At 48.4% G+C, this 21,155-nt stretch overlaps 5 protein-coding genes across 10 annotated transcripts in view; 3 read left to right on the forward strand and 2 right to left on the reverse strand.

Moving 5' to 3' along the window:
• Nucleotides 1-3,549, reverse strand: part of LOC118511792 (diacylglycerol kinase 1) — a 75,174-nt gene extending 71,625 nt beyond the window's left edge. For 2 of the 5 annotated variants that reach the window (XM_036055322.1, XM_036055324.1), the window contains exons 1-2: nucleotides 3,311-3,538; nucleotides 873-1,391 (exon numbers count right to left, since the gene is read on the reverse strand). The gene's annotated coding sequence lies outside the window, so the exon portion shown is untranslated. Of the gene's footprint in view, nucleotides 1-872; nucleotides 1,392-3,310 lie in introns of all 5 variants that reach the window. The other 3 variants (XM_036055319.1, XM_036055320.1, XM_036055321.1) reach the window with 3 other exon arrangements.
• A 6,981-nt stretch (nucleotides 3,550-10,530) lies between these two features.
• LOC118512636 (gram-negative bacteria-binding protein 1) lies at nucleotides 10,531-12,962 on the forward strand. Its single transcript, XM_036057332.1, has 6 exons — nucleotides 10,531-10,839; nucleotides 10,904-11,334; nucleotides 11,401-11,543; nucleotides 11,839-12,008; nucleotides 12,083-12,471; nucleotides 12,541-12,962. The coding sequence occupies exons 1-6, from the start codon at nucleotides 10,704-10,706 to the stop codon at nucleotides 12,742-12,744; spliced, it is 1,473 nt and encodes a 490-aa protein (XP_035913225.1). The 5' UTR covers nucleotides 10,531-10,703; the 3' UTR covers nucleotides 12,745-12,962.
• Nucleotides 12,901-14,045, forward strand: LOC118512638. Its single transcript, XM_036057336.1, has 5 exons — nucleotides 12,901-13,032; nucleotides 13,109-13,264; nucleotides 13,334-13,495; nucleotides 13,574-13,678; nucleotides 13,754-14,045. Exons 1-5 carry the CDS (start codon nucleotides 12,958-12,960, stop codon nucleotides 13,856-13,858), a joined length of 603 nt encoding a protein of 200 aa, XP_035913229.1. The 5' UTR covers nucleotides 12,901-12,957; the 3' UTR covers nucleotides 13,859-14,045.
• On the forward strand, nucleotides 14,044-15,631 carry LOC118512637 (general odorant-binding protein 67-like). Of its 2 annotated transcripts, XM_036057333.1 has the most exons (5): nucleotides 14,044-14,181; nucleotides 14,241-14,384; nucleotides 14,966-15,124; nucleotides 15,198-15,281; nucleotides 15,351-15,631. In XM_036057333.1, the coding sequence occupies exons 1-5, from the start codon at nucleotides 14,065-14,067 to the stop codon at nucleotides 15,450-15,452; spliced, it is 606 nt and encodes a 201-aa protein (XP_035913226.1). In that variant the 5' UTR covers nucleotides 14,044-14,064; the 3' UTR covers nucleotides 15,453-15,631. The 2 variants fall into 2 exon arrangements, with proteins under 2 accessions (XP_035913226.1, XP_035913227.1); XM_036057334.1 differs by lacking the exon at nucleotides 14,966-15,124.
• LOC118512635 (transcription factor Sp4) lies at nucleotides 15,498-21,116 on the reverse strand. The gene is made up of 6 exons (XM_036057331.1): nucleotides 20,174-21,116; nucleotides 19,334-20,103; nucleotides 19,184-19,268; nucleotides 17,447-19,116; nucleotides 17,226-17,358; nucleotides 15,498-17,161 (listed from the first exon to the last, which is right to left on the reverse strand). The coding sequence occupies exons 1-6, from the start codon at nucleotides 20,312-20,314 to the stop codon at nucleotides 16,550-16,552; spliced, it is 3,411 nt and encodes a 1,136-aa protein (XP_035913224.1). The 5' UTR covers nucleotides 20,315-21,116; the 3' UTR covers nucleotides 15,498-16,549.
• Nucleotides 21,117-21,155: the final 39 nt, after the last annotated feature.

Below are 21,155 nucleotides of genomic sequence, written 5' to 3' on the forward strand. Positions count from 1 at the left end.
TGGTATAGACAAACGACAGCGATCGATATTCCTCCTAACGATTGCGATCACCAGAAAAAAATTTGATCGAACGCAATAACGAACGGTATAAACTGACGGCTCGGCTCGGGAACATTTGATGGAATAGATATACTCGGTGTCGCAGTTATTCGGCGAAGATTATTTTTCCCGCCCCCCCCTAGTTTGTACCACCACCACAATTCTTATTGCACTCCGGTTCGGCGTTTCAGAGCGCTTCATAAAATACAAATCAAGCTGCCCGTCAAATTCTCCAGCTCCAGTGCTCAATTGTCATTGCCAGAAGACATGAAAATGTAATAAGATTGGAATGTGCAACATGAATTCATCGTATCAGTTTTTTTTTACTCTCCTGGTGTGTGTGTTTGAGCACATCGGGAAGGTAACAGGGAACTCTCGTCTCCGTCGAGTGACAAGACAAATCGACAGCATCCAACCAGCACTGTACCCCGGTTCGTCACACACAGTCGTGCTGGAAAGATGGAAACGGAATCGTAGCACATCCGGTTGCGTACGGTTGCGATAAGCATTAAACTTTATCTTTTGCTTTCGCTCGTCGACCATGCCTGACCTGACCGACCACCAAAGATATATGTGTAGTGAGGGCACAGTCTCGGAGCATTGTTGCGGTGAGGGCGAAGACCATTCGACTTATCAGCTCGTTTTAAAACTGACGGTAAACAATAAACACTGTCCGCAGTGTAGTAAAACCGGCACGGCCTTTTGCTTTACCGGGGGAAGATTTTTTTTAGGGCACGAATCTTGATGTTATCTTCACCGTCCGGCATCAAGATGGTGAATGCAATCTCCGAAAATAACCCTACATTTTTTTGAAGCCAACCCATGAGACTTACCTTACTTGCTGCTGTTCTGATGCTCTCTAGCTTCCTCACTCCGTTATCCTGGCAGTTGAGCACACGATGGAAAGGATCTGCTCAACTTTATAGCTGCCTGCTTCGAGCCGGTAGTAACGATTTACGAGCACACTTTTCCAACGGAACACCACTATCTTGGTAGTGTTGGCCAATGCACATGGTTTTGCTTCCACTAACGTCGTAGATCACTCACACACAACACTTTGCCGAAACTTTTCCAAACGATATCGTTTGCGCGAATCTTTCGGGGACCTTCCCGGTGGACTTGGGGATGAAAATCGTGGCGGGACGCGTTGCACGAGGTGCCAATTCCTGGCGGCGTCGTATATGTCACAAACATTCATTCACCATCACACGACAGCAGTAGCACGCTTCACCAGCCAACAAAGGGGATGCGAATTTCTTTTCAGGAAGACACCCCCAAAAACACTTTTTTCTGTAAATTCATCCAATGTTTACTTTAACTTAGAGGTGTGACCATCGAAGCGTACAACTACACTGGTTTAGAGGGAGGAAAAAAGCAGATGTTAAGATTGAAGATACGTCAATTGAATCTCCCTAACGAAAAACCACGCTTTCACAACGAATCGAGAACAATCAAGTATCAATGGCGCATACTGAATCCTCCAATCCCGTTTTGCTTTAATCTTCTATTTATTAGTCTACACGGATTTTTCTATCTTTCTTTTTTGGGGTTAAAAATCGCCTTCTCAAGATATCATACAAAACGCAGAGAGAGTGGACCGGTTAGCGAAACCTTCCCTCAGTCGGAGGAAAATTTGGTTTGTTTTTACCCGAGCTGTACACCGTAACTGGACACCGTTTAGATGGGTTTTGGAGGGAACGGGGGAACCTCCGGTCGACCCGTAGCACTTAAATACCGCGAAGGATTTGTTTAAGGGAAAAAGGGGTGCAAAAATACAAGCGTCAGATGAGAAGCTGTAATCCAGAAGAAGAAAAAACCCAAGGTAAGGCAACACCCAAAAAACTCATTCGTGACGTCGTCCGCTATTGCCGAGGTCAAGCCGGTTTTTGGGATGGACGGCTTTTAGCTTTTCCGAGCGAGAGCGAGCTAGAGAAAGAAATGAAAGACAACACACGCCTTCAAGCTGATATAAACAATGTGATGAGAACATCGGGGTTGGAAAACTCTCGTTCACCCATTTTTTTTCTCCTACCTCACGCGTGAAAGAGGAGATGAAATATTTTCTGCTCCACCAAATGACCGTAAGAAACAACCGACCCTGTTTGATGTTCACTGTTTGATTTCTGCGCCAACCGTGATTCGATCATGTACGAAGACGACGCGGCCACTTGTTTGGTGCGCGGCACCAACACTTGACCCCCGGGGCCCCATACTTAGACCTGAAAGATCATTCACTCGAGACGAGTGGCGAATCGGGGAGTGAAGGGGGGGGGGGGGTGACTCGACCGACAAAGCGGCCCAGAGTGATGGAGCAATTGAAATGGAACACCTGACCATACGAGCTGGCTGGATGGATAATGATGGTGGGATGCCCCGGGGAGATGCCGTGACGGTTTACAAAGATGGATTGCACATTTTCATACCCGGAAAGGTGTGGCAGCGGGGTGGAAAAAAGGGGACGACTCTGGAGGTGGAAGGAGGGGGGGGGGGGTTGGTTGAAAGTAAAAGGTTAAGGAAAAGAAAACCTCTGGTAGATGGACGCACAAGGCTTAAATCCGGCACGATCAACACTTCGTCCGGCTTTGTGTGTCTGTGCGAGACGCTTGCCGAGCCGACACCAATACGCGTTCGCGTTCGGTTACACGGATTACACACCAGTGCCGACCCAGAACCGGAGTTACCATCAATCCATATGGTAACTGTCCCACCATAGCACACACCGATGCAGCGTCAACGCGTACATGCGTTGGTGGCGTTTGATCTGAAATTCGAGCAGCGGCAAATAGGTTGCAGATGTTTCCCGGTTTTGTATCGCCGGGAACACACACACGAGAAACGGTGAAAAAAAAATGTTGGACACGCGCGCGTTTGCCTACACACCATCACCCAATGGTACATCATCGTACGGCAGATAGCAGAAGATTCGGGAGGAAAAAATCTCGATAGATGACGGAAAAATAACACTGTAATGTAATTCGTTGCTTCTTTTTTGCGCCTGTCTTCCTAAACCTACAGGAATCCCACAGGAAACCTATAGCACAAAATCATCAGTCATATTGTTTGAAAAGGGCAAACACGAAACCACACAGCTAGTTCAATCACGATCGATTTGCACGGTAACGGTTGCCAAGCAAAACACACACACACCATTTTTTTTCGTTTTCTCTCTTCGCTTCTGCACAACACTACAAAAGACAGCAATGTGTCGCCTACGATCAGAGCAACCGTGGTGTGTCCCGAAACGCCGAAGACGACCACCAGCAAAACCAACCTGACGTCCTTCTTCCGGTTGACTGATGACGTTGGTGTGCCCGTCGTACACCGAACAAGCAGGACCTAGCACACTCCTGTGGACCGCCCGCTCTCCGCCACTCTATGTATAATTCGCGGCTTCACCGGAGGTAGCGAAACCACCTTATCCACAAATGACCGGACACGACGACGACGACGACGACACGCACCGGCCTAGAGAAGTCCGCAACCGATCGCGGCAACCATTCGTAGTAAACTGGCAGAGCGCGAGAGCGTCCGTCAGCACGGCTACTAGATGTTACTACTTCGTGGCTCTCCGAAACAACAAACTGCTCGAATGCCCGACAACTGCTCGAACTGGTGTTTTCCCCTTAAGGGTCGGTTCTCGTGGAATCGAAAGTGCGTGAGAACCCCAAACACTTGCACGCTCTCGCTGGGGGAATGGCGCTTGTGTGCGTGAAAAACATGTACACAACCCCGGTGTTGTACCCAGAGCAGGCAACGCGGTCCAGGACTCGTCCCCTTTCCCCCCCCCCCCCCCCCTCATCAGTATGACCAGAATGGCGTCTGGTTTGTTTGTCTATTGGCAATGGTTTGCGTGATGGCAACACAACAGCAAAAAAAAACTGTACGGCAGCGTATGAGTGCGCGCGCGCGCGTCCACTCTTCGTACGGGTTCGGCAAATTTCACGTGCTTTTGGCCGTGTTGTCTGTTGTCGGTGCGCCACCATTCTGTTTACACACGCTGATATGACGACGGCCACGAACGTGACGTGATGGTGCGGGGCGGTCACCGCAGCGCCGGCTTTCAGGGTGGCAAACCAATAGGTGCTTATCAGTGACATACTCAGTCCAGCAGCATGGAAAAGCAGCTTGTCGCGGAAGGGTTTTGAAGGAAGAACTAGACGGAAGGACAGAGTATGCAAAGTTGTTGCAGAACGCCAAGAAAGAGAGAGAGAGAGAGAGAGAGAGAGAGAGATGCTTGCAAACGCCCTTACAGAAGCTGCTGGTAAAACCGGCACTAATATCAACGGTAAACATTGGAGATCGTTGTCCATTCCACCGGCACGATGTACGGACGTGCAAGATGATGTTGTATATCTGATTTGAAGCGTCCGCATGTTGGTTTACTTCAAAAGAAATTCTACAACAGTAAGCCGAACACCGAAAGACACATCCCATATGATATCAATTGTCGTGGGTCTACCTCAGGACATCTGGAGAACTTCGCGCTCCAAGTGTATCAGATTATTTTTCCTCCCATACTCAAATTACAACAAACTAGTGACGTCACGGTCCTAGAAGCAGTTACACTCCAATTCCTCGATCATCCAACACACTCCCCACTTTCGGAACTCACCGCCAACGTTCGCCGAAGCACAAAAATGCACACAACCACATCAGCCTTCGCTTGGTGTGAAGTTCGTACCGTGTCGGGTAACTTCCGCGTCAGGACATTCCTGGCGAACGTTCGCACATTTGCCATTTCCGCCGCCGTGGTTCGTGGTAGTGGCGCTGAACTGATGGCGTAATAAATTGTGCTGCTAGCGCTTCTCCGCGTCCTTCCTCCGCGAACTTCTGTTTTCGTTTGTTTCATCAACCATTTTGCGAGGCGTGCGTGGCGTGGCGCCTCCATCGCTTCGGTCTACACCCACCCCCGCCCGGGTGATGGAGCTTGCTGGCGTCACTGCACGTGTGGATGGGCATCGAACGAAACGAACCGCCGGAAGGTAAATCGAAGCAATAGTGAACTAGAAAGGACACTCTGGACCCAAAACAATGTTGCTGAATAATCTGTGGGGGATGTGAGTTTTTTTGTGGTTACCTACGCTTGGAGCATCCCATGCAAATGGATTCAAATTTGTTGGAGAATCTAAGAGGACGAATTTATAGCGATTGAAATCTACGTCGAATAAAGTTGGAAAAGTAGCAGTATTCAAATTCTTCAAATCAATTTACAAGTCTTGAAAGTTTATTTTCCGATATTCTTATCAAGAAGAATTCATTAATTGCGGGCTTAATTATATTCGGAATAAGATTATTAAGCTATAATAACAAATAAACATCGCCCACTGAACTCTTCTCTACCGAAATCAAATTTCGACACCAATTCCCATTCCACAACGATCCTTTCACCTGTCAGTGGGACATTCGCCTACAATGCCTTCCAGTGACATACTATCTCCTCCCAGACCCAGCACAGCGCAACTTGTTTGGGATGAATAATTTACTGGAAGTAAGCAAACATAATTACCGCCTCAAGTTGTTGAAAAGCACTCGACCATATTGCGTGCCGAGTCTTGCCTCGGTGGAAATCCCGCCACACCAATCGTGTCCTGCGCGTGCACGAATCACGGAACCCCACGTTTGACCCTGGCCGACAGCAACGATGACAGATCGGACATGAGACGCTTGGTCTGGCCGCTGGCCCTGTCATTAGTAATGCCAGTAATGCCACCATCGCCTGTTTAGCAATCAGCCACCGTCAACGGGCCATCATATTGCTTTGGTGATTATAAACTAACTCAACCGCTTTGCTGCTGCCGTGCCAAACGCGCGTGACACTTCACGGTTGACGTTTAATAAAAGACACACTTCAATCACCCACCGCGTTGCCGATTCCAAGGTACGGCAAATAAGTTGTTCAGGATCGCGCGTGAAACGATCTCCGGAGTACCCCGCGTTGCCTAATGACTAGATTTCTTTATTATCCTCCCATCAGGTTCCGGCCCGCGCTCGGTCCCTACCACTCCTCAAAAGTAAATCTACCCCGCCCCTTTACCTTCCCCAACATCAACTCCACCAAAAACAACAATATGACAACGATTGCCGAATGGCGGCGGCCGCCTACCAAAAACCTCCTGAGTGATGGAGTTATCGATTTTTCCCCGGCCCACCCGCCATTCCGGGGCGGCATTGATCGCTTGGGCCATCGGGAGCCTATTGCCCTGGCGCTTTGTTTGCTTGTTGCTGCCTGACCTCCGCACCTCCAGACCGCCCCTCCCTTTTTGCTCGCTCTATGACGTCATTCCAGCGATGGGCGCTGGTGATAGTGAAGTTTTGCTTTCAATGAAAGAAATTAGCATTTCTATGGAAGCTGCCAGCGAAGAACGACGACGCAGCTGATGGTGGGATTGGCGTGAAGCGTCTAAATTGCCATCGAATCGGGGAGCGAACTGCCGGAAGCATTGTCCTTTGACCTTCGCCTCCGGGCACTGTGCAGGAGGAGCCGTGCGTACGGACCCAAGCGGGCCAAGCCGGGAGGGTGAAGGATCCGGGTTGGGAGTGATTGAAATCGACAACCGACAGCTGGGTGGGTTTCGGTTGAGAGTGAGGCAGAGAATTATAACACGCCTTGGGCCTGTCTGGCGCAGGGATGGGCACGAAATCGATGGGAGTATCGTAGAATATGGCCCATGCCCGTGTAGATAACCGTGGTGAATGCTTTTCCCCCCAAAATATCAACCATCATTTACGGACGGGCGCGCAGGATACGGAGCTGGTTTCGGGTGCGGAACAGGAAATGGAAGTGAGCGCTAGAGTTTTCGATTCGGTTAATACGGTGCAAAACATCGGGCGAAGTTATGCTGCTCCTGTGTGGAGCGTAGAAACCGTTGGACAACTTTATGGCTGATTGTTTTTAGATTTAAATGTTGATCAAGTCCCCAATTAGGATCGGTTGCTGCGTTCGGATTGGATGGGTAGCACTTAAGTAGTATAAAAATAATGATCAAATTAGGAACTCATTCCCGATAGGAAAGGCAACTAAAAAACTAATAAATAAATAAGTTTCTAATATATTATTTAGATCAGAGCAATACGGCCAGGCCGTTCTTTATGAATAAAAAAAAATTATTCAGATAAAACAAAATTCAGATCTCCTGGGCATTGAACAATATCGTTTAATAACCGTCATTTCTCGTAATTCTGTTGGCAACATATCAACCATGGATGGACATAACACATGATGGATGTAACTCTCGAGTTACAACCGCAGCTTTATTGACCTGCTGCAGAAGTGCTAGATACCGCTAACGGTCTAGTAACGTCGACTGACATTCAGGTTATTCTGGCGGACACATGAACCCCATCACTCCATCTCAATGTAGATCTACCACGCCTCATTCGTCCAATGTCATTCTCATGACATAACTAGCTACGCGGTTGTTAGATCATCGTACAGCGGGCAAAACTCCTCCATTGCCCTTTAAAACATACGGGGCCAAAAACCCTACGAAGTAACTTTCTCTCGAATGGCGCATCTTCCTCGTACATGTATTCAAGTCCTAAGTGGATACTAGTTGTATCCAGCTTCGTCCGTCGTGACAGGTATTTTGAGCGGAGAAGTTTTCTCAGCCAGTGAAGTGATCGGTTCAAAAAAGAATATTGTTCGGTATCTTTCTCGTGGCGTGACCCTAGACATTGTCTCTTGTCTTTAACCTAGCGTAAACAGCTCTAATAGCTGTTTAAATGCCTCACTATTTTATGACAAATTAGACGTGAATCAAACAGACAGTAGCCAGCAGGTCATGTCATGGAAAGAGCACCGGACCGGATTTAATGATGGGACCACATCTGAAGGCTAAAAAGGACCAACAGGTAGGTAAACGTCGAGCAACGATTATCAGCAATTTAAAGGACTTTTTATGATTATTTCTTACTTATTCATTCACACTACGACACGAGAAAATTCTGGCTTCCTAGACTTGTATTTAATCGCTTCTAACACAACTGTTGGCGCACGTTAACAAAATGTCTTAATTTTGAACTCGTCTAGGCAAAATAAGGTCTCTACCGTTAAAGTGTTCCTTTACCCATTTTCCCCAACACTTTCCGTTCCACATTCCTCCCTTATCTCCAACGTTATTCGTGCGTTTCCACGTTCTACCAACAAGGCGACAAAGTGACTGTGGCCGCCTGGTCTCAAAGTAAACCACACTTTGACGGAGTTTAAAAAGCTGCCTACCTTACCGCACAAGTTGGTATCAAAATAAAAACCGGTAAAAAAAGCACACACACACACACACACACACTTTCCTAAGCGCCATAAACTTTCGACACACTGCATTCGTTACTTTGTCAAGAGTTTTCTGCCGTGGAGCGCACACGTTCGCCAGGCACGCTTCTCATTTCCGGAAATTGGACCGTGTCGGATCCGTTTCCCCGCGCTTTGCCACGCGTGGCAGACATGGGTACCGGAAGTTTTTGATACCGTCCGGTCGAGATCGCTTCATCGTAAATGAAAAAAGAAAACAAGCGAAACCATTTCACCATTTCTTTCGGCTAATTAACATCTTGTTTACCCAACGCAAACGTGGCACAAGGTTTCGGAAAAAACACAAAATTCCGCCACCAGAGTCAAGCAGCGAAAGATTGTTCCTTCGCTCGCTCGCTACAAAATTGACGCCGGCAAATGGTTGTATTTCAGGATTATTGCCATCGGCACCGGTTCCAACCATTTGGCCATTTGATGTTTGCTTTGGTTTTGTTTGGTTCTCTCTCCGTCTATCAGTGGCGCTGCCTTTTTTTTACCATCCCCACGCTTTCATTACTTCTTCATACAACCACCCTCCCATTGCTACGGTTTAATTTTGCACGTGTGTGTCCTGAGGGGTTCTACCTTACTGTTCTGGTCAGCTAAGGATCGTGAGCGCCGGTTTGTCTCTACGGGCAATCGAAAACTACGGCTCGAAAACACGATGTACACAGGGCCGTTGTGGTCAGACCGATTCGAGGCGACCCACTTCAACCGTCCTGTTTGAACTGTTTGCCGAAACTGGGGAAGAGCCTGGGTCGTGTTTTTTTTTTTTTGTGCATTGGGTAATGAATTTATGGCTTAATTCTTCGGCGAATAGGATATATGGAGAGGGCTCGGTAGAGTATATTAATAAATTATATCATTGCCATACGCCTGCCGGGCTGCAATCCGGCTGGGGTTTCAAGTAAGCTCCGTGCATCGCTACCGACCTGCCGGCCAATGTTTGCAGACATTCCACACGCGCCTTGCTTTGTCGTTTGATTAAGTTTTTTTTTGTTTGTTTGTTTATTTTTTACTGAAATTGGTTTTCGATTAACTTATCTACACGCGATGGATGGGTGTGGCACAATAATGTGGCGAAACGATGCTCTGCAGTGCTGCCTTGCTGCTGCCTGAGGTTACGCAGCAGCATAACACTTGTTTTAATTACAGAATGAAATGTCTGTAGGTATGATTGGTCTGCCGGCTTGTCGGGCCTGCAGTCGACAATTAGTCAGTGTTGGATAGTGTTAATTAACAAAAATGTCGGTGTCCAATTACAATGCAAGAAGCTGTTAGACAAGTATTTTACGATCAACAATGGACCTTTTATATCTGTAACGGTTCGAAATGTAACGACATTTGAGGAAGCAATTCAAATAGCATTATATAAATGGAATGAAGTCGCTCATCCAGATCGCCACCCCGTCAAATCAAATCACAGAAAGCCAGAGATGGCAGGCCGAGACCTTTCAAAGGTTTTAGCGCCAAGGAAGAGCAAGAAGAAGAAGTCACTGGCACCGAAGGATTGGGTATGAGGGTTCCTAGTGCTTAAGTTAGACCAAACATGTTGGAGATCAGATGTATGATGAGCTGTAGATAGAGAATCGCTGCCAGGGATCGATCACGTGATCATGAGTTTGAATCAAATAATTGTTAAATAAATAGCCTGAGGGAATATTTCATTAAAAAATATGAAAATTAGTAATACATATACAGCTTGTTTAAATCAGGGCAAAATAAATGCTGGACTGTTCGGCAATGTTTTCATGACGTGCTCAACCTATCAGAAAACCTTGCAGTAAATTGCGAATGCATGAGCTCCTTGATTTCCTACTTTCAACAAATTCTACAGGCCAATAAACTTCTGAAATAACTTTGTATAATTTATATGTAGAAATTATATGTCTTATGTATTTCATTTAAATTTTTAAAAGTACTCGCAATAGCTAAATTTTACGCCTTAAGTATGCAGTGTTAATCATACTGCCCTGGTATGTCAACAATCGCGAAAGGGAATCCCCTTTCCAAACACAAGACGCCCCTTCGAAGCATCCCCATCTGCGTTCAAGATGGAGAGAGAATCATCCCTCATTATGGGACACACTCTCCCCATGGTCAATGGCATTGCGCAGCCCATTCAACGAGAGCAATCTGATCGGACACAGCTGATCGCAAGAGAACCAGAGCAACGGGAGAGAACCGAGAGAATCGAATTTGAGATGCATTTAAAGGAAGTTCTGAAGCTCATACGGCCAAGTGCCGCCCAATCAGAAACCTGTTTGACAAGCTGTATTTGAGAGCGAAGAATCAACCCATGTGGAAGAGATTGTAGCAAGTTCTAGTCCGGTTGTCAAAATCTTCCTCGTATAGTTGAAGGTGATTCCCAGCACCTATGGTGCATAAGCAACGAAGCCATACAATGAAGTGGATCTTAGTTCTGGTGTTTGTTGGTCAAACGGTGGCCTACACGATTCCCAACATCCGCTTCGAGTACCCAACGGCACGAGGATTCCGTGCCAGCATACCGGGTATGTATTTTCGGGGTGAGCTTGTAGCTAAAGCAATCGTAATCAATCGCTATCGCATCGGCAGACACTCCCGGCCTGCAGATGTTTGCGTTCCACGCGCGTCTCAACAAACCGTTCGAGCGATTCGAGGAGGGTGATTACGCGGAAGATGTAACCGAACCGGATGACAATGGCCTGTGGTTGTACAGCACAAACAAGCCAGCCCTTCCGAACGGGACAATCATCTACTACTGGGTGTACGTACAGTTTGCCGGCCAAGGGTACTGGCTGACGGACAAAAAGCATACCGTGCTCCGGTCCAGGGCGACGGTGGCTCCAAAAACGACAACTACCACCACCACCACTACCACCGTGCCACCCTGTCCGCATACAGTGACCACCTTTAACGGTGGCAAAACGACCTGCGCCGGGAAGCTGCTGTTCGAGGATACCTTCGATGAGCGTAGCTTCGCACCGAAATGGCAGCACGAAATACGCATTCCACTGGACACGGATGTAAGTGGGAGGGATTAAGGAGGTAATGCAGATCTCTTAAAGCATGTCATTTCCATCACGTTTTAGTCGGCGGAATTTGTGTCGTACCAGAACTTACCGGAAAACAGCTACATTGCAGCGGGTCGTCTTGTGATCGTGCCGACGCTTGTTAACATGAATGCCGATTACAACGATGAGCGGATTCGCACCGGAGAGCTCGTGCTGAAAGGGTAAGCAAACGGTCCAACGGCGTTATCGCACGCACCGGAATTCCGTGTTTGTTTACACGGCCAATCAGAAACAGCAAGTCCGAGGAAATATTTAGTCCACCACACTCACTCACTACACACACGTCTGGAATTTGATTTTGAGAAGTGGCAAGAAACACGGAACACACAATTTGTACGTTCAATCAAAACAATCCCCGGAACACACTCGAACAATATCGAAACGTCACTTCAAGGCATCCCAGTAGGCTCTGAACCCGTCGTTGCTAACGTTCTGTCACGCATCTCCTTCCGACAGCTGTACCTCACCGACCGACAATCCGTACGAATGTCAACGGCAAGCTGCCCGGTCCACCATTCTACCGCCCGTGGTGTCCGCTAAATTGAACACCAAAAATCATTTCCGCTTCCGGTACGGGCGTGTCGAGATACGTGCCAAGCTACCGAAGGGCGATTGGATATTTCCACGTAAGCATCTACCGGAGCGTCCTGTCGTCGTTCGACATTTATAGCCGATTCCCTTTCGTACATACATCTTTCAGAACTGTTCCTGCAGCCGTACGAAAACTACTACGGATATGCTGACTACGCATCCGGACAAATGTGGATCGCTCACATCCTGTCGAACCGCGTGCTGGTGGCAGGGGATGGGAAACAAATCGGCGGCTACCGGCTGCGGGGTGGCGTTCTGATCACCAACACTGACCCGGTGCGGTCGGATTTTCTACGCTCCAACGTGAAGGAGGAGCATTTCGGTGATCAGTTCCACGTGTACGGGTTGGTATGGACACCGGAACAAATTTTGCTTACCGTCGATGGGTTTCAGTACGGTACGCTGAGACCTAATTTCCGGCAGCACGCTCAGCAGCACAATCTTACACAGGCGAACCTGTGGAATGCGGAGTCACCGCTGGCACCGTTCGATCGTGAGGTAAGTTTAATATGGAGCCAAGGATTACATATTACAGGTTGATAACGATTGTTTTTTCCCGCGTTTTAGTTCTACATATCAGTTGGTGTTGGAGTTGGTGGTGTTAAAGATTTCCCAGACCAGTCCCAAACTGGCCCTTCGAAAAGCCCCAAACCGTGGAACAATACCAGCCCGAAAGCGGAATTCTTTTTCTACCAAAATCGCAACACGTGGTATCGCACCTGGACCGAACCGGAACTAACGATTGACTATGTGCGTGTGTACGCCTTGTAAAGGGGACACTCCCTCACTCCCCTCACCCGCTAATGTCACAACTGATTCGTTATTAATGATGCCATTTTTGTGTTTTTTTAACATATGTCTGGTAAACACTGGTCTGTCTGTGGTGACTGACACGGGAATAGTCATTAGCCGGCAGGTACGCAGGACGGGTCAGTGTGTTGTAGATCCGCTTGAGGAATAAATAAAGCAAAACCAGCCACAGACATGAACGAACAGCATCTCCGTATCGTTGCTTTTATCGTGTTATGCACTCTCCACCTTGGAATTCCTCAAATATCGGTAATACAAGGTCCAAAGACTCGCTGTAATCGCGACAGATCGCTCTTTTAAGGCTACTGTCCGTTTTTCCCACCAGTACACCGAAAGCGTCTGCAAACAGATTCTAGAGGAGGCCAACTTTCGAGAGTGTTGCAATATGCCCCGGCTGCTGTCGGACGAAGTCTTCCAGCGCTGTGACAATCGTACGCTTCCGCCCGTCCCACCAGACGTTCCCGCACCGATACCCGCCAATGTGAGAACCAAGTGAGAAACAGTGACAGGACATTTTACAACAATCGGCATGTCCTTGTACTCCACACAGTGCCAGGCCGAGTGTGTGCTGAACGAAACGGGCATCCTGGTGCACCGTCAGTTCATGCTGGAGCAGGCGGTTAAGGTGCTGGTTGGCCAGGTCCCGGCCGATAACGTTATGTGGATGCGCGCGTTCGAAGTGGCCGCCCGAAAGTGTTACAATCTAGTAATGGTAAGCGGAGAAGGCCGGCAAATGACATGGTACCTCTGCAAACCTTAACTGGTTATTCCCCCCGTTGGTTTTTTACAGACAAGAACCTTCTATCTGCAGGATGTGGCCAAAAATTTGATCTCATCCCAATGCATTCCGACCTCGATCCGGTATCTCGAGTGTACTTTTTCGATCATTTACCGGGTAAACAGCAAACTATGCTTCGATCTCAAAATGGCGGTGTAGCAGGCTTACAGCTTTCGTGTTCTTTACTTGCAGGATTGTCCTGATGCTTACTGGAACTACAACAACGAGCAGTGTAAAGGCATTGTGGTAGCGCTGAACAACTGCTACTACCTGTTCCAGCATGTATGGAAGATTTAGCATTTGAAAACACAAAGCTAGCGTTAAACAATATGCCCAACAAGTTGTGTTGTTTTGTTTGCGGTAAAAGAAGAATATATAGAACTAGCGTACAATGACCGTTACACGCCGCATTAAATAGTCGTTAAAATGCAATTGGCGACCGCCCCACCCATCACCATACCCAAACTAATAAATACAAGTTCAATCCACCGAAACCACTCAAAATGAGCTTGTTTCTCGGTTGTGTATGGACAGCTTTTGCCAGTCTTTCGATCAACTGTATGAATGGACAGCTGATACTACCGTTGCCAGATACGGTCTTCAGCCGATCGTCCGAAGAGGTAAAACGTTTCCGGGTTTATTGTAGCAAGCGCCTTCAACGCTGTACCACTCACTTTAGAAGGTTGAACTTTCGTGCGGTGAGATGTTTAACCTTACCGATCCACGGAACTGCTGCAGCATACCGTATCTGCTGCCGTCGGACGTTTTGGAACCGTGTCTGGAACAAACTCCACTCACGCCAAATGCCTTGGAAGGTGAAAATGTAAGTACAAACAAGTGTGTGTTGTGGACTTATTCTAGTAGTTCTCCAAAGGGTCTCCTTGTCACGCAAGGAACCTCACCCAAGGGTCCTAAGCCTAAACCGAAAGATGTTATGGCGGCCGTGTCCAGTGGATATCAGGCAGGTTAGGGCCTCACGGTGTACATAATATGGTCATGACCGGGACATGGAACCCTCAAAATGGCCAAGTCCGGGTCACGGAAAAGTTCCCCAGGAGGGCCCCAAGAGGCTTAGTTTAAGGAGTCTAGCCGAAGAAGTATCTTCTAAAGTGGTCTATCCTCCTGTCCTATTAAAGGCTTAAAACGTTAAAACTGATAGGACTCGAATTGCCCATGGTCGCGTATAGTTAGTCTTGGCGCTATAGATAGATAGTTAATCCGTCCTAAATTCATCATCAGCATCTGGACAATATTCTGAACAAGATCCTGAGCATTCCGAATTCTACAGTCCAGCTGATCTCATCGATCGTTAGAAACTCCCCCCCAAAAGCAAGCAACAAATCTCACAACAACCGAATCCTTCACTTCTGATACACTCACTGAAACCGATTCCTTCGATTGCAGTGTCGCGCAGAGTGTATCTTCAATCGTACGAACATCCTGATGGACGGACACTTTCAGCTAGAGACGGCGGGGTCACAACTCACCAAAGCCATCGGCGCGGACAGTTTGCTAGCGGCGCATATACGCTACGCCATTAATAAATGTTACCTACTGTATTCTGTAGGACGTAATGCGACAAACCATCACGAAACAAGCTTAATTTTTGTCCTTTCTCCCAACCCCTTTCTTACAGCAAGAGATGGACACCAATCCATTCCGGACCTGCTCACCGAAGGCGCGCCTCATGTTGGACTGCATATTTGCCATAACGTACAGAGTGAGTTCACGGTGTGTCCATCAATCGCACTCGAATTAACCATTATTAAATTATCCTTTTTGTTTTTAGAAATGTCCAGCGCAATATTGGAACAAAAGGGACGAATGTGTACTGTTGGTGCGTACGCTGAACGAATGTCCGTACTTTTTGGTACATTCAGATAGTTTTTAAAATCGGGTTTTTTTTCGGACGTATCAACCTCACCCTACACAGGGACACATTTTAAATACATATATTTGGTTTGACTTACGTAGTACTAATCATAAACCTTTCCTAACGGGCACATGCTGCATGGCATGTCCTATTGGCTCTTCTCTTGGGTGCAAATTGAGGAGGGGGGGGGGGGGGGCTGAGAAGAAGGAATAGCTGGCAATAAACCGGGCATTATGCTGATTACGGCATAAAACATCTAGCGCAATAAATTAATTCTACTACGACATTAAGCTTCCCTAACCACGTACCTTCTAATCTCCCGCCTCTCGGTCGGAATATTTCACAAGCATGTGTGCATTTTAAATCATTGATAAGTTACGTATTATATACACCTGAACGGGGGTTCTGAACTATACACGCGGTTTGGAGAACGGAGTTAAAACATAAAACCATTGTACACATGCGAAACAGCTGTTCCGTGCGTTGAATTTTAAAAATCAAAACGGTCCTGGAGAAGGTGCATGACCTTTTAAAGGAAATCGTGCATATTCATGTCAGTCAGTCCGTGTGTGTGATCCAGGGTGCTTGATTAGCCACTCGATGCTCTCTTACCGATTACGAAACATTCTACACCTAAGCTCCGGAAGCCATGCAGATCTCGCCCTTACTCATTCAAAATTAGTTTACGTTTGTACGATACGGAGATGGCGCAGAATGGGAATCAATTGCATAAATGCCTGTCCTTCCACTGGTGCAGCAGCAATTTAGCAAGCCAAAAACAAAGAAGTTTGCTCCTCTTAAATATGATACAATCCGGCTATTTAGCTGGCTAAGCAATGCATGACTATGACTACTGGCGGCACTGGGCTATATTACCTGTATCTTACACATTCTCATTGCCCCATTTTCGCTAAATGCTTTCGTATGAAATCTTTAAAATCACGTGCCACACTACAGGTGATCTTGGATGCTAGAGGTAAATAGTACAAATAATTACAATCGGATACGGATTCCTTCCGGTGAAGATCATGCCCATAGAGAGAGAGAGCTGTGTGTCGCCGCCTAGCTGCATATACTGCTTCGGTCTCCTTACAAAACGAGGGTTACCACTCACCTTACGACTGTCGGCTGGTGTTGATGATTTGCGACGTTTCGAAGATAAAGTTCGACGGCAGCGTAAATACCGCATTCCCATCCACGGAATTGATAATGGTCGCCCGTCCCGCACCCAAGCTTGCCAGCGTTGCACCCTGCGCGTTCGTAAGCGTCTGTACCGTGCCACTGTTCGAGGCGGACGAAACGGTGGCCATGTTGTTCGGCAGCGCTATCTGAAGATGCTGAATGATAGATTTCCCGTTGGCGGTCGGTATTTGGGCCGGGATGGTAAATATTTGCTGCTGGGTGGTTGTACCGTTTTGATGCTGTGGCTGCTGCTGGTGCTGCTGCTGCTGTTGGATGAGCTGATGGACTTGCTGCTGGATAGGTAATTGGATGGTTGTGGTTGTGGTCGGCACATGGGTGATGGTTAGCGGGAGCGACTGAACGACCGTTTGCGATGGTTCCGACGCGACCACGACCGGTGCGGCAGCGTGAGCCAATGGGGGAGGCGGTTGCGAAGGTTTCGATACCATGGTCGAGTCGAGTACGGTGATCGTGTTTCCTGCTGGTGGGGTTTGCTGTTTCGGTTCTGTCTTTACCGGCTGGGATTGCTTTTTCGCTGGCACTGGCTGCAAGGAAAATGTGAAAAGCGTTATAGTGTAAGTGCTCGAAACGGCCCGGCACCTCATTTACCTTTGGCGTATCTGACTCCTCTTCGTAACAGCCATGCGTGTCCTTATGCTTCAAAAATTGACTCTTCGAGGAGAAATCTTTGCTGCAAATGTTGCAGCTGTACGACGATGCATTCTCCTGCTCTTTATGCGTTCTGTTGCCAAACAAAAAACATGCCAAAAATCGAATTAGAAAAGCACGAATTAGTATGTAACCCCCCACAGAACGTCTGGAGTACTCACTTTCGGTGTTTGTTGAGATTGTCCTTGCGCGAAAACTTCTTATGGCACTTGTCGCAATCGAACTGCTTCTCGCCGGTGTGCGAAACCGTGTGCCGCAGCAGATGCTCCTTCCGGCTGAAGCTCTTGTTGCAATCCGCCGCTTCACACTTGAACGGACGCAGCCCGATGTGCGATTTCAGATGCTGCACCAAATGCTCCTTCCGCCCGAACGTCTTCCGACAGACGTCGCACGTCGTTATGCTTACCTCGCCGCCGCCCGTCCGTCCACCCGCCGTGCCGCTTCCCCGCTCACCCGGCCGACCGGTGGACGCGTTCGTTTGCTGGTCGGACGCGACCGCATCCTGTTTGCTGGACATGGCGGAAATTGCACTCATCTGTTGCGATGCGACCAACGATTGGGCGGTTCGGTTTGCTTCCGATTCTGCATTTTCGTTGTCGCTTCCATCGTGATCACTAAACGACCGGTTCTCGGATGTGTTGCTTGTCTTGGAGCTGTTCAGCGCGTTGCTACCGTTCGACGTTGCCAACGATCGGGCTGACGTGATGACAAGCCCAATGCGGCCGCTGGTCGTCGAGCCGGATTTGTCACCGGACGATGCGCCACCCGTCACTTTCTGACCATTGATGACGGTGGTCGGTTTGGGTGCCGTGGCGGCATGTGCTAGCTTTGGTGGGTTAGATATCGGCTGGCGGGGTGGTATAGCTTTGCGTGGCGCGGTGACGGCACGTGGTTCCGATTTTGCACCGGTAGACGTGGCCAGCGATACAATGGCACGTTGTTGCGTTTGTTGCACTGTGCTGGTGTTGGTGCTTTGTTGCGGCTTCTTTACGATTTGTGTTTGTATTTGTTGCTGCTGCTGCTGCTGCTGGGGCTGCTGTTGCTGTAGCTGCTGCTGCTGCTGCTGCTGCTGCTGATGGACCGGTTGCAGCGTTGCTTGTGGAACCGGTGCCGTCGTCATGACAACGCTCGCCTGCTGCCCACTGTTATCGGTGATCGTTTGTGTTTGGGAGGATGTTTTCCCTACCAGCGTCACATAGTTACCGGCCGCAACCTGCGCTTGTACCATCGGTTGGCTTTGTCCGATAATTGTCATCGGTGGCATGGCGGTTACCGGCTGGGCAAGGGTTGCCATACCGTACTGTGGCATGGCCGTTTGTTGCATTGCCAGCGGTGGATGCTGTACCGGCGCCAGTCGCACCACACCGTCCGGCCCAGTTTCAAGCTTCAACAGCAGCTGCACCTGTTGGTTCTGTTGTGGTGCGCTACTTACCACCTGCTGCTGTCCGACCATCGATATGGTCGATACATTGCTGTTATTATTGTTATTATTATTATTATTATTATTGCTACAGCCATCATCCGTAGTACCATCACTTTTCAGCACCACCGGTACGATGCATCGATTGTTGTTGTTGCTGGTGGAGATAAGCTTCACTTCCGGCATGGTGTACGTCTTCTGCGGTGTGGAAGTGTAGATGGTGCCCGCATTCGATACGATCATGTTAGCCGACGAAACGGTTCCGGATGCAGTGGCCCCGATGGGCGACGTTATGGTAGGAGCTTCGATCGTAAAGCTGCCCACGTTGGTAGCCTTTTGCGGTGATGTTTGCTGGACCGGTTGTTTCACGATTTGAAGAATCCGTTTCCGTTTCGCTTCCGTTGCTTCAGTCTGCGGAAGAGCGTAAGTGCGATATTTATTAGTAAATGGCTGGCTGTATCCGGATACGTCCTCTTACCTTAGCATTCTGCGTAGAGTCTCGCTTAATCGGCTTCGGTGGACTCGATTTAATTTTTATAAACTCATCGACTTGTGTGAAGGTTCTGGAAATAGAAAGGGGTAATTGAATTACATGCAAACCCATCCTTGCTCGTGTGATCTGACTTACGTTTGCGCCTGCGCACTATTCTCCAGCTTGTACTGTACGTTGTTTCCCTTTAGCGTAGTTCCCGCATCGAACGTTATCGTGTACTGCTGGTTGGGTTGCTGCTGATTTTGTATCGTCAGTATTTGCGGTTGGTTAAGCTGCTGCTGCTGCTGCTGCTGCTGGTGTTGTCCCACCGTTTGCACCACTTGAGCCGGTTCGCTCTCCGATTTTATACCCACCGACTGTATGATGGAGCTTAGAAAGTCTCCACCGGTGCTGGTTCGCAGGGTCGACGGTACGGCTGTGAGAGAGACGGTCGGTTGCACGTTCGCACCGGAACTGCTTACGACCGTGCCGACGCCGTTCACCGTCTGGACAACACTTTTCGGTATGGTGTTGATGAGTATCGGGGCAGAACTGATTTGCTGTTGTCTTTGTTGCTGCTGTCGCTGTTGCTGCTGTTGTTGCTGCTGCTGCTGCTGCTGCTGCTGTTGTTGCTGCTGCTGCTGCTGCTGTGTTGATTTTGCTTGCAAAGTTCTATTGTTTACAACCGGTGCAGTGGGTGAAATGTGTACCACACTCGTCTGGGATCGTGTCACCGTTTGCGAAGCTTCTTTCGTCTTTACATCGCGGATGTACACCTTGCCACCGTTTTCAACGCTCCGGGAATGCAGACAGCTTTCCAGCAAACTCTGTGCCTTTACGGCCGCTTCGCGAAATTCTTTGTGCGCTTCCACCTGCTTCAAGCAAGCGGTGCATACCGATTTTGGCAAACGATCCGATTCGGTGATCTAAAACGAGGGACCGAGCAAAGAATTAGTTCCTTTTTTTTGCATCGTTTCAACCCACAAAAGTACTTACCTTGATGCCGAGCGATTCTGTAATCTTGTGGTGTATCCGCTTCTTACGGCCCTCGTCCGAGTAGATGCCCAACCGCGGTCCATTGGTGCTCGCGCACAGGCGGCACAGTTCGGAGAAGTTTACGCACTTGTACTCCGTCATTGTTGATACGGGATTGGGTGGAACGTTTTGGGGCTGGCCGTCCGTACCTGTCCTCTTCTTGTTCCCACCAAACCCACCAACCTGGGTTGTGCACTGCTCAAGTCTCTTCCTAGCTGTACGGGGATGGAGCTGATAGGCAGTTTTCCCGCGCTAGTAGATGCTACCTCTTTTCGACTTGTTGTTTATCATCTTTTGCACAATTTGTACATCAACACATGCTTTTTGGTGCGACTACCACCCCTCCGCATTTAAACACTCACGCACACACATTCACGTACCAAACCACACACAAGCGCGCATACAACGATGTTACTATGGTCCGCAACCTGCCGCTCGCCAACTTTGATAACACTAAAGGAAGAGTGCATACAGTGTTTTCGCTTCATTCACTACATTTACGGACAAATATTGCACCTCGCAAAAATTGCACCCACCACACGGTACGTCGATGCTGGAACGTTTTCGGTGGCTGCCATGCCCAGATTTTACCCCCGTCGTACGCAACAACAAACCACCCCCACCTTACAAGCGACGGAAGCGTCTAATCAATCGCACCAAGTGTATTCGAGCCACTGTTCTGCTGCCCGACAGGAATCTACCACGCGCGTAACTTTATCCTACACAGCTTCCGCGCAAAGCGTATCACACGCCACACACGAGGGATGCAATCTTGCCGTTCGATTTTCCAGCCAAAAACGGGGAAAACGATGTACGCCGTGACGCTGGTTGGGATTTTGCTTCACTTTTTTTGTTTTCAATTTTTACCCCGTTCTGACAAAACAGCGACCTGACGCACGCACACTTCCATACTGCCCCGTTCGATAAAGGATGCCAAGGTGCA

Source organism: Anopheles stephensi, chromosome 3 (genome assembly GCF_013141755.1).
Source record: "Anopheles stephensi strain Indian chromosome 3, UCI_ANSTEP_V1.0, whole genome shotgun sequence".
Taxonomy (NCBI): domain Eukaryota; kingdom Metazoa; phylum Arthropoda; class Insecta; order Diptera; family Culicidae; genus Anopheles; species Anopheles stephensi.